At 40.6% G+C, this 12,514-nt stretch overlaps 1 protein-coding gene across 1 annotated transcript in view; it reads left to right on the plus strand.

The window, feature by feature from the left end:
* The window catches only part of anos1b (anosmin 1b), a gene marked incomplete at its 5' end in the record, with an annotated part of 37,148 nt that overhangs the window by 14,881 nt on the left and 9,753 nt on the right, over positions 1 to 12,514 (plus strand). Inside the window, 4 exons of the mRNA XM_079158257.1 lie at positions 6,616 to 6,678; positions 7,477 to 7,684; positions 8,493 to 8,677; positions 10,930 to 11,059. Coding sequence (XP_079014383.1) covers positions 6,616 to 6,678; positions 7,477 to 7,684; positions 8,493 to 8,677; positions 10,930 to 11,059 — 586 coding nt within the window. The remainder of the gene's footprint in view (positions 1 to 6,615; positions 6,679 to 7,476; positions 7,685 to 8,492; positions 8,678 to 10,929; positions 11,060 to 12,514) is intronic.

Raw genomic sequence — 12,514 nt, forward strand, 5'->3', positions numbered from 1 at the left:
ACAACCACAAAGATACACAGAACAACCACAAAGATACACAAAATGACCACAGTGAGACACAAAACAACTGCACATTTGTAGGTTGTGATTTTTGGCCGTACCAATTAATTGAAATAAATTGAACTACAAACTGAAACCACAAACAACAAGAGGTAGATGCATAATGAACACACAGAGACACAACACAAGAACAAAAAGAGGCTATAAAGTCTGTGTGAGGCCAAGAAAAGCTGTGAAGAAAACCTTCAGCTGTAAAGCTTTGTCTTTGGGGCTCGGTTCCACCTTCACCGCAACAGTCACCTACACTTCTGCAGTCAGTGTGCACCAGTCAACCACATGCTCCATCATACCCTCACTTATGAACAAGATGTTTGAACTGTGGGGGCTGTTCTTTGTTTACCGGCACACCTGAAGGGGCTGACTCTCACCTCAATTGTGTCTCACTCAGCTGCAAATCAAGTGTTGGCTTAAAATGAAATCGATCGCAACGTTCTAATCGAAAGACAGGAGGAAATTATAGAAAAAAATGTTGGAAAAGCAGTCATCCCTGTGTGCCAGGCCAAAGCACTCTCCTCCACAGATTTTAAAGTACAACTCAACCCAGTTGCAAACAACAGCTTGCTAGCCTGTTTAAGCTTGCGAATGCCTTTCTTTCTTCTCCTTTTCCCACAATCATTTCCATTCCCACTGCTGTTCAGACTTGTCCAGTAGTTTAATAAGATGTCTGGTTGAGATATGTTACATTTACTTGGACATAAGTCATATGTCAAAATATTGTTAGAAATACCAGCTCATGCTCGCAGGGCATTAAGGGAATATATCAGGGTTTCAAATCTGCCCCTGATTGATTCTGTGTTTGGATTTTCGCCTTTTAGAAAGTTAACCAACCAGCTGATCTTCCAGTTTAAAACCGCTGTGCGTTCTTAACAATGAACCTTATGTAGGTGAAGTGTTTTGACCAACACATCCATTTCTTTATTGTCCATACTTCCTTCCTCTCTCCGTACGAAATAGAGTAGTCAGTCTAGCATCCTTAAGAGAAAGCACAGAAATACAATGATTTGGAGTAACACACAGAGAGAGAAAGCTCTGTCAGGATTTTGTCTGAGGTTATTGTGGGCTCATGTGGTTTGAGAGGTGAGGAAGTTAACCACCAAACTATCTGTCTTTTTGACTGTCCTCCTTCCTCTGTTTTCTTTCCTCTCCTCCCGCAAGCTGCCGACTTAAGTTAGCTCCGGTTGTTGTACATGTTTTTCTGAAGGTCTGGCAAAAGTTGAACAAGCTTTTTAGAGGGATTTGTGGAATTTGTTCCGCTACTTTTCGCTTACGTTCCACACAGCCTGACGTGTGTGAGTGAGTGTGTATGCATCTCCGTGTGTGTGTGTGTGTGTGTGTGTGTGTGTGCATATACAAAATATAAAACAAGCATGCTCGTGCTTGTTTATCATATAAGTGCAGTTTATAAAAATGTACTTAGTGGGAATAGAATATATTGTAATTTTAATATTGTGGGAGAAAAACTATTATAATGTAGATTCTTTCATTAGGTTCGGACAGAGTAAGACACTTTACAATTATTTAGAAACACGTAGTTTATGTCAACTTTTCTCAAAATCACTTTTGACATTCTATACTATACAAAAAATTGCAATTATGTATTCTAATAGAATTAGTCACAGACTATTAGCATTGCTACAATTATTGTTTCCATACAGTTACACTCCTGTCGGTTTGTTGTTTGGGGTGATCCTCTACTTCTCTCACTACACCTTTAACTGCAAATCGATGTGACATCAGTGAGTCTGCATCAACCACTAAACTGCATGTTTGCCACCAGGTCAGATTTTGCAGGAAATCTGCTGAATTGCTTTGCAGGAGAGAATGAGGATGCTATTCTTCACTTCAAACAGAGCGGCCACGTTCTCAAAACAGCTGCTGGGAGAAGATGAGAAAAGCTGATGGAAAATCACTTTCAAGTTATGTGTTTAAGATGGCGAATAAAAGAATAGTTTATAGAGGAAGAAACATCAAACAACAAGCTTGAAATTTACCTGAGGGCATGGCTACCTGGTGATTGACAGGTCGCTACCACAACGTTGTCCGGTCTTAGAGTTGTTTTTCGTCTTTGAACTTAAACCCTTCCACAGGGTGTATTCAATTCATGAAAAAATGTTGGTCCCCCAAAAATAATGTCTTATTCAGTGTTCGGTTATACTTAGCTCCACCCTCTCGTGTCACTTCTGGTATAAAAAAAAAAGAAGAAGAAAAAGATGTCGGCCAAAAACCAAGATAGCCAAAATGCAGAACTCGAGGCTTCAAAACCGTAGTTTACAAACCAATGTGACATCGCGATGACTACATCGATTTCGTATATACAGTCTATGGTAATCCAGGTACCCTGAGATTGAGCACGAAGTCATAACTACAATTTAAAAAAAACTCTAATTTTAACGACATGATAAAAAAACAGCTTGTGTATAGCCAACAGTTAACTTTTGAGAAGTGTGACTTCTTTTGTTAAAAAGGTGTAACGGGTTAATGTTTGTCAAGTTAAGGTATTGATATTGATAACAATATTGCTAAATGTTTTGATATTAGCACTGGTGTTTTGCACCAAAACTAATACGATAAAAACGATACCCAATACTAAGTGCTACACACATGTACCGTATGTTAGAGAATATAAAATAGACATTTATGAACACATAAAGGAACATAAATAGTTTTTCACATTGCACCCACTGAACAAACCGGTGACTATATGCAGAGCGAGCACATCTGGTGTGTGGCTGTCTTTCTTTGTCTCTCTCTCTCTTTCTCGCTCCCTTTTCTCTGGACCTGTTTCACTGTTTGTCTTTCATCTCTTCTCTCCTTTTCAACTGACACTCACTTCTCTCCCCCCTCTATCCACTCTGAAACCACATCTCTCCTCCCCTCCCTCGCACATTTCCTCTCCTCCCTCTCGCTGAGTGTGGCTGTCATCCCTCTATCGTGGCAGGTGAGGCCATAAAACAGCAGGGGAGGCCAGAGGACAGGCGAGAGACGAGGTGTCTGTGTGTGTGTGTGTGTGTGTGTGTGATTGATTAATTATTATACAGATATCTGAGGAGCTCCAATGCAAACTTTGCACACAAACAGACGCGTATTGCGGCCATTAATCTAGGCTCTGTTGCTACAGTGTGTTGGTGTGTTAAGCAGTAACATCTCTGACCTCTGACCTCTGCTGTGTCTACCGCTCTCTCTCTCTCTCTCACACACACATAACTCATCATGTCGCCTTTAAGGCCAAAAGTCTCTCAGCTCCTCTTACATAAATATAGTGCATGTATTTTTCAGGGATTTACAACATCCAAGTGATATTTGAGAGAGTAAGGTGTCCACCACTAACATACCACGAGTGTTTTCAGCTTCAATCCATTTGCTTTGACTCCCCCTTTCCCTCCTCTCTCGCTTTTCTCTCCCTATTGAATGTATATACTAGATATAGATATATAAAAATTATAAATACTTACATTTATTACTTTAAAAAACCACTATGTTACATGTAAATGGTTTGCATTGAATAGGCCATATTAGCATTAGTAAAAGAAGGGATTATTAGTATTACTAGCAAAATATACGTTAAATATCAAACACTACATAAATTCATGATGCAGAATAACTTAATATATTATTGGATTGTCATTGTTCTTGCATTAATATGTGAGCAGTTATTAAATGTTGGAGGTAGGTTCAATGTAGAGCTAATGACAAATACTACTACGTACATATGGAGTAAAAAGTACAGCATTTCTATTTGAATTATGGCGAGGAAAAATAATAAAGTAGCATTAAATGGAATTTACTTCAGAACAGTACTTGAGTAGTACTTATTTACTTTCAACCACTGTACAATACAAAACATCTTTATTCTAAACTTTGGTGGAAATTTGTCTTAACTTCAACCACAATTAGTTTCTAAAAGTAAACGTAAAAATGTAAAAACAGAGAGCCATTTAAGACATGTAAAATATTAAACATTCACTTCATCAAGACAGATAACATGCAGAGCAGAAGAAGGACGGGAGGAGAGGTGTTGAGGTGAGGCAAGGAAGGAGGTAGAGAAAGACAGCACGGAGATGAGGTCAAGGAGAAGAAGAGGAGTGATAATGTGAAGACAGGAGACAAAAAGAACAGAGGGTTACGGAAAGGGATGGGACGGGAAGAGAGGAACGGGACGGTATGAAAAATGAAACATGTCTGTAACTGATCAAAGTAGCAGCAAAGGAGGAAAAGGGGGGAGTACAGTGTGGGCTGGGTTTGGATGCAAGATAGAGTGGTGTTGGTTGTGCTGTGTGTGTGTGTGTGTGTGTGTGAGAGGTGTTTTTAAGTAGATTTTGACAACCTGAGCAGCACGTGGTCGAGTGAAGAGACCCATGAGAGCTCCTTGAAGAAACACATCACACTACAGGATCTGGTTACAATACTGTCTGTGTGTGTGTGTGTGTGTGTGTGTGTGTGTGTCTTGTATTATCTCTCTGTCTCATATGAATGCATGGTTCAATTACAGTGGAGGAAAAAGAAAAGAAAACTTAAAGTTGCAATGTGTGGCCAGAATTTTTGTTTAAAACATTTAAAAAACTCTTTGTATTGTGTTGCAGAGGTATCTACTAAAATGAGCATGCTAACCAGTTAGCTCCGGTCCGTCCTGTCTTGTAATACCACTTGTACCTCGAGCTACGATAGCAAGTCAAAGCGTCCAGGCTGCCCTCAGTCCAACATGAGAGAAGGAAGAAGTAGAGCTGCCCCGAGGGCTTGTCAATCACGAGGGCTTTTCTCCTTTCTGCCACTTTGGATTTAAATTCAATAAACCAACAATCAAAACATACACTGACTGTACAGACTCCAGTAAGTGGCACAGTAAACACAAGCACTAACTTATTACATCAACATTTTACAGAATACAAATGTACACTTTTGCAGTCAGCAGATTAATGCACATGTGCGTACACACAAACTCTTATTTATTTAAGCTGTGTATTAGCCAGCAAACCAGCTATATTCATACATTATTGTTTACTTATGTATCAGACAATATACATAAGAAGGTGAGATAATGGGAACCACAAAGTTTCAGTTATACAGTCATGGAACATAGTGTACATAGATATGGACAGCGGAGGTGTTTCAGTCATTGCTCTCCATATTTAGATTTCTATATTGTCATTTTTGGAATCCATTGTTGCCTTCGTAATTCTAAGCTGACCACAGCCCTGTGGAGAATCAATCTACACACTTTTGACTACCACACTTCAAGCCTACAGTGTTTATTGCTCAGTAGGGAGACTTTGGGCGTGGAGTATCACTTCACGCTAACCCAAACTTTTTCTTCCATGACTTGAATGAAATGAGCCGACTATACAACATTAAACAGCTATCATGCTTCATGCTGAGACTGCATTTTATGTCCTACAAGTTAAGAAACCAGCACTGGCTTCACTGTCTTTGGTTTGTCGATGCTAAATGAATCCCAGCAACAAGTTACTATAGTGTCTGTCCCTTATTTCACACATAAAACGAGATATTACGTGGTTATATTGCAGTGCTCAAGTGGGATGATTACCCCAACAGTATCCAAAGCCACCATTCTACAAATGGGCCCATTTGCAGAACATGTTTTCATCCAACAGTAGCTATATTTGTGCCGTTTTTATGGCTTTTTGTTGATTCCGTTTGTTCCCCTGGAATCAGTGAGATGGAATAAATTGTAGAAATGATTGAAGCCAGGCACACTGGGGAGCTGGGGGAGACAGACAGAGGGGGTGAGAGAGGACGGGGGAGGAGGTTTGGGGTGAAACCGCAGTTTTTATATGTTGTCTGGATTTAATTTGGTAAGAGCCATCATTCACCAGTTCACTGAGGTGGCAAACCAGATGAGTGTGTGCATGTGTGCTTTAGGAGTGTGTGTTTCCTCTGTTTTCCCTACCTGCTTAAACACTCGAGAGCTCTGCAAATGCTAAAACCCTCTGACATTTTGTAATGTATTGTTGTTTTAATGCTTTTCTTTGTTGTATTTCTTCAAACCTCAGCTACTTAAAGAAATAGACAGTTTTGGAAATATGCTTATTTTCATTTTGTAGCGTATAGTTGGATCAATACCGCTCTCATAAGTGCCCTTTAGATATAAGGCTGTAGTTAGTAGCTTGTTAGCTTAGCAAATAGGCTGGAAACAAGGGGACAGAGCTAACCTAGCCTAATGACAAAATCTGTCTTTAACTGCACCTCTATATGGGTCTGCGTGTGTAACATTAGTGAGCTTCAGAGGTGCTAGTAGGTGGATTCGGTTTCCTTTGGACGGCGTCAGGCTAGCTGTTTCCAGTCTTTGTGCTAAGCTAACTGGCTGCAAGCTGTAACTATATATTGAACGGACAGACATGAGATCCTCTCAACTAGTTCACTCTTCATCAAGAAAGCAAATAAGTATCTTTTCCAAAAATGTTGAATTAATGCTTTAAGATGCTGTTGATTTTCTCAATTTATCATGTGTGATGAAACAAGTGTGGTTTGTGAAACCTTTACTTTATTGTGCCTGAAGCCTCATATTTTGTTTATTTCTATTTGTCTGTTTATGTGTAGTGCCTTCAGCCATGCAAAGAACTGTGGGACACAAGGAAGGTGCTTTCTCCAAAGTCCTGTGAGGTAAGACAGAAAGAGAGCGCATAGTGTTTAACTCTGTGTGTGTGTGTGTGTGTGTGTGTGTGTGTGTGTGTGTGTGTGTGTGTGTGTGTGTGTGTGTGTGTGTGTGTGTGTGTGTGTGTGTGTGTGTGTGTGTGTGTGTGTGTGTGTGTGTGTGTGTGAGACAAAACCCTTGGTGGCTGTGTCACTCCTGCACCAGAAACTTGCTTTTGTTGGCACCATGAAGCTGTTTTCTGACTGTGAATTCAATGAATGAGCATTCCTGTGTGTGTTTATGCAAGCTTTCGTGTGTTATGAATAACATGTTTGTGAGCTTTTGAATGTATATGCGTGAGTGTATAATATGTGTGTGTGTGTGTGTGTGCGTGGGGCCCTAAATTATTATTTGTAAAGCCAGCCGCTGTGGTCTTCAGATTAGTTTTTCATCACAATAGCTGAAGCATGTTACTGGCTGGATGGCTGACTGGTTGGGAACACAGGGTAATTCAGAGCTATTAGCTAAAGCTTGTGTTTACATTTTGATGATCTGCAGCCATGTGCACAAAGACACACACACACACACACACACACACACACACACACACACACACACACACACACACACACACACACACACACACAAACCCCCATTCAGACCAGGCTGCCTTGAAAGAGTCAGTAGGAGTTTACCAAAGGAAACACTTTCACCTCTGCTGTGTGTTTTTCTGCCTTCCTGCGTGTGTTTATACATTACGTATTATTTCCGTTGTGTGTCAACTGTAATAATAACAATTCCCCCCCCCCCCCCGTACTTTCTCTCAGAAGCAGACGGAGTGTGTAACGAGCAGGGAGTTTCTGACCTCTCTGAGGTCGTCTCGTCAGGGGGACTGCCCTCCGCCTCAGCGAGCCACCGGATTCGCTGCAGCCTGCGTGGAGAGCTGCTCGTTAGACCAGCATTGTCCTTCCCCCAGGAAATGCTGCTCTAATGAATGTGGACACACTTGCCAAGCCCCATCCAATCTATATAAAGGTAAAGAAGGCAGGGTGGGACTTGTTTGTAACATTGTGTGGGCTTTATTATAAGAGGTTGCTGCACTGATGGATAGAGCTTGTTTAAAGACGTTGTTTTTGATTGTCTCAATTAGCATGACACTGTGATGATTAAAAGTGTCATTGCTGGTGTTAAGAAGGATCTCTGTTAGCTGAGTACTGTCATTGGCCCCCTGTGCTTGTTACTCATAGCACTGAACATGCTTTGTTGTTTCTTTGGGAAGGATGCCCTTCCAATATTTAATGACATCTAGCTCTTGTTCCTATGGTGTTTAAATGTACTTATTGTGAGTTGCTTTGGTTAAAAGTGTCGGCTAAATGAAAGGAATGCAATTTAATGTAATAAAGATCCTTAAATATTGCCTGCTTGACTGCATCTGAAGTCCCAGACGGCCCCGCCGTGGTTAAAAGCTCCAGCTCAAGTCTGCATGGAGCTAGTCAGGAGTACAAACTGCCTCAGACGCCTATGCGACGAAGATTGGGCTGCCATAATGTTCAAACAGAAAGAAAATATTGTGATGACATATTTTGCTTTACCAATATGTCATATTTTTGTGTATTTTTGTGTTTGAGACATCCAGTGAAACTTGTCCATGTATGTATCCCTAGTGTCACTATGTTGATAGTCAAGTAATTTTATTTACCGCCAATCACAAAATCTGTAAAAGAATGTCAACATACGGTACACTTTTATCCATCAATCTCACAATCAGTTTGGGTTATTTGATGTTATGTACATTTCTTTCCAGTTTTGCCCTTTTAAATAACAATCCCATGATTTCCTCCAGGTGTTCCTCTGAAGCCTCGCAGAGAGATGAGCTTCGTGGAGGATTCAGAGGGACGCGTGAAGATAGTGTGGGTGTCAAAGTTCAATGTCAGCGTGGAGCCGATCGTTTACATGCTCCAGTCCCGCTGGAACGTCGGGATTCATCCCAGTGAAGACCATGCCTCTCCATGGACTACTGTTGCAACGGTAACTACTGGACAGTAGCCAGCACCCTATCACCTTTCAACCCGGGTCGTTATATTGAAGATTAGAATGTTTACGATATTGCGATCATAAAGAAATTCGTATTTTGAGTCGTCTTTCATGATTTAAAGAGACAATTGTGTTGATATCAGCATCTCGACGTTATTGGGGGAATAATAGTTGATGCAGGAAAGCTACGTCATGTACATTGATGTAACAACATGGCACTTAACTGATTCTGTCTAAGAGTCATTGAAGCTATACAAATTGTTCCCTGTGCCTTTAACGGTGGAACAGCGCCACAAAGTTTGTAACATATCTTTAACTCATAACTCTCAATTTGCCTCGAATGATGAAACTTCTCAACTATGGAGATGGATGTTAGACTCTGTTTCCACCTCATCAGTCTGCTGCCTTGCTGTCTAAACCTCTCCAACCCAGCCAGTCTCCTATTCTGCCAGGGTAAACCGTACGTCTGTGTGTGCGTATGAGTGAGTGTGTGTGTGTGCACCGTACGTCCGCGCGCGTGTGTGTGCCTGTGTGAGGTTAGGTAAATAAGCAGAGCTTAAAAAGGAACCACAGGCAGCCACACTCATTCCACCGGCTGACTCTGAATGACTGAACGCTCATTATAGACTTAAATAGATGGCAGCTCGTGTCTGTCTGTGTGTGTGTGTGTGTGTGTGTGTCTGTGTGTGTGTGTGTGTCTGTGTGTGTGTGTGTGTGTGTGTGTGTGTGTGTGTGTGTGGATCAGTAGATCTTAAGCAGTTGATTACATTTGCACTGTCACGGAGACAAAACATGTGAATCTTTAGCAATTTTAACCATAATTCTGGCAAATCATTTAATTTCACCATTATGAGATGGAATTCCAATCTGACTTTCCACCTCATTAACTTGTAAAACGTATGTCTTAAAGTACACAGAGCTCTGTCATGTTTCTGAAAGGAGATATAGTGTGGATTTGTGAGAGATGGCGAAACATACGTGCCCAAAGTGGGCTTGGATTGAAGCAAACTGTTTTGTTATACTTATTATTTAGAAAATATAGTGATTTCCATAAAGAACAGCGTTGTAAAAAATAAAGTAGTTTGACATTTTGGGAAATAAATGTAAATTTGCTTTCTTGCCGAGAGTTAGATGGTTAGATTTATACCTCTCTCATGTCTGTACGCTAAATGTAAAGCTAACACCAGCAGCGGGTTAGCTTAGCATAGCACAAAGACTGGAAACAAATGAAAACAGCTAGCATGGTTCCGTCCAAAGATGAGAAAACCTGCCTACCAGCACCTCTAAAGCTCTAATTAACGCGCTACATCTCATCTGTGTAATATCTGCACTATTTCTTAGCTGGATGCAGTCACTTCCAAGAAATAGTCCAGTCGACTTCTGTTTGTACAGCTTAAACAAATGAGAGAGAACTTGTTAGTTGGTGAGCTTTAGAGGTGCTAGTAGGCAGATTTTGTTACTGCTGGACAGAGCCAGTTAACTGTTTCCCCCTGTTTCCAGTCTTTATGCTAAGCTAAGCAAATCAGCAGCTGGCTGTTGCCTGGACAGATGAGCACAGACATGAGAGTAGTACCAATCTTCTCAAACTCTCAGCAAGAAAAACTATTTGTGTATTTCCCAAAATATAAAACTATTCCTTTAAATGCTTGAAGTTCATATGCTCTGTTTATCAAGATTTAAAGTTTAAGGCCTGTACACACCGGGGGCTCGACAAATAACCGTCACAAAAATCTGAAATACTATATTACGCATTAAAACTATTCATACCAGCAGCCATGCAAATATGCAACACTTTTTCAATACAATATTTAAATAGAGTCGCACATATTCACAAGTATTCATGACTTGGTGTGTAAAGGCCTTGAGGCTGTGCAAGTTTTTGTCCCCTAAGGATCGATATTTTCTGTATCTTACCCTCAAAGATGTGTTTTGCTGCCCTTGCTGGTTGAACATGTGAAGCCTGTTTCACCTGTGACCACACCCAGCATCACTGATGGTTGTAATGTCACAGTGTCATGGAGTACACCTGTACATCACTGTAATAAAGTAAGAGGTTAAACCACCGGAGGTCAGCAAAATGAACATATTTAAGGGATGTTAAGTTACTCTTATATTTCTAAATCTGTCATGAATCATGTATAATTTTATCTGTTAGATGAAGAAAGGTAATGAAAATGTGTTTGAACTAAAGTCTTTCTCTGACATGCACGTTGTCATTGTTATATGTGATGTGTTTGTATTTATAGACGCTTTCTGAAGATGTGGTTCTGTCAGATTTGAGACCTCAGCGCTGGTACCAGTTCAGAGTAGCAGCCATCAACAGCCACGGCAGCAGAGGCTTCACCACACCCAGCAAACACTACATCTCCAGTAAAGGTAGTACAAACACTGTCTTAACACATGCTCTCATTGTCTTTACGAGAGTCCCACAGAGAGTGATGATTCCCCAACTGTTGAATTTTGATATTCTGTCACGAGACACTGAGCAAAACACAGACTCTTGCGTTCCATTTGTGTCATTTTACGAGTGATATTACACTTCTCTGAAGAAAAGTCAGAACCTCAGGGACATTTCCTGTCTTCTCCTTTCTCTCTCTTTGACTCAGAGTTGATGGCTAAAGTACACCCAGCAGAAATGACAGGAAACAAAAAATTTCAAATGCACGTATTCACACACATATATATATATATATACAGTAGGGTAACGCATACTCATTCAGTTGGTTTAGTGCCAAATCCCTGTTGCAGGTCTGTGAGACAAGACACACACACACACACACTGTAGGAGGTCTTAGCTCTAATGCTTAGCAGGCTTAGGTCATATTGGTGTTGTGCCAGGATTGGCTAGGGATATAAATCCCCTGCCATGATTGGCTAAAGCTTGTCTGTATTTGAATAATGACTTCAGGTTGGACTGAGCTTTGGAAAAAGGTTCTTTATCAGTTGAGCGCTTATGGGAGATTATGAAGAGGTGTCTGAGATAGCATTTTCCACTGCCTTCAACAAAACACCAAATAGTAGAATTCCTCATGTAATAAAGTTAAGAGAATATACAAGCTGTCCACGTTGTACTGAAACTTGGCCATCAACATATTAAAGCAATAATGAATGGGACATGTGGGAAATACTCTTATTCTCATGTCTGTCTATTATATATGATTACACTTCTTTGCCTGCATATAAGCCAGAGTGTACTTTTACGAATGGAGGATTAAGGGTATAACGTATGTGTCTATCTGGAAGCAGTGTCATATTAAGCAAACCACAATGTAAAGAAAACAGAGAAGAAGTCAGGAAACAAATCTATTTCAACCCAGTGACGGTGCATACAAACCACTACATCCCTGAAAAAAACGGGAAAGAATTGGATTTATCAACACAAATTACAAACAATATTTAGTGTCTTGAGAGAGGAATTTATTTTCTTGTGCTCTACTAGAAGATCACAAATGGCAGTAACGTTACCATGCTGACATGTACACCCAAACTCAAAACAGCCGACTGGGTGCTCTCTTATGAGTGGATTGAGCTTTAGAGGTGGTGGTTGGTGGATTTTGACAGGGCCAGGCTATCTGTTTCCTCCTGTTTCCAGTCTTTATGCTAAGCTAAGCTAACTGGCTGTTGGCTATAGCGTCACATACAATAGACAGAAATTAGCATTGTATCAATCTGCTTATCTAATTCTGAAGAAAGCAAGTAAGCTTATAACCCAAAATATTGAATTAATCCTCTGAGACACAGTGTGTGTGTGTGTGTGTGTGTGTGTTTTGGCGGGTTCCCTTGTATGTGTGTGTATTATGAGGGCCAGGGTTAAAGGTTAAAGACACACAC

Source organism: Pholis gunnellus (assembly GCF_910591455.1).
Source record: "Pholis gunnellus genome assembly, chromosome: 4".
Lineage (NCBI taxonomy): Eukaryota > Metazoa > Chordata > Actinopteri > Perciformes > Pholidae > Pholis > Pholis gunnellus.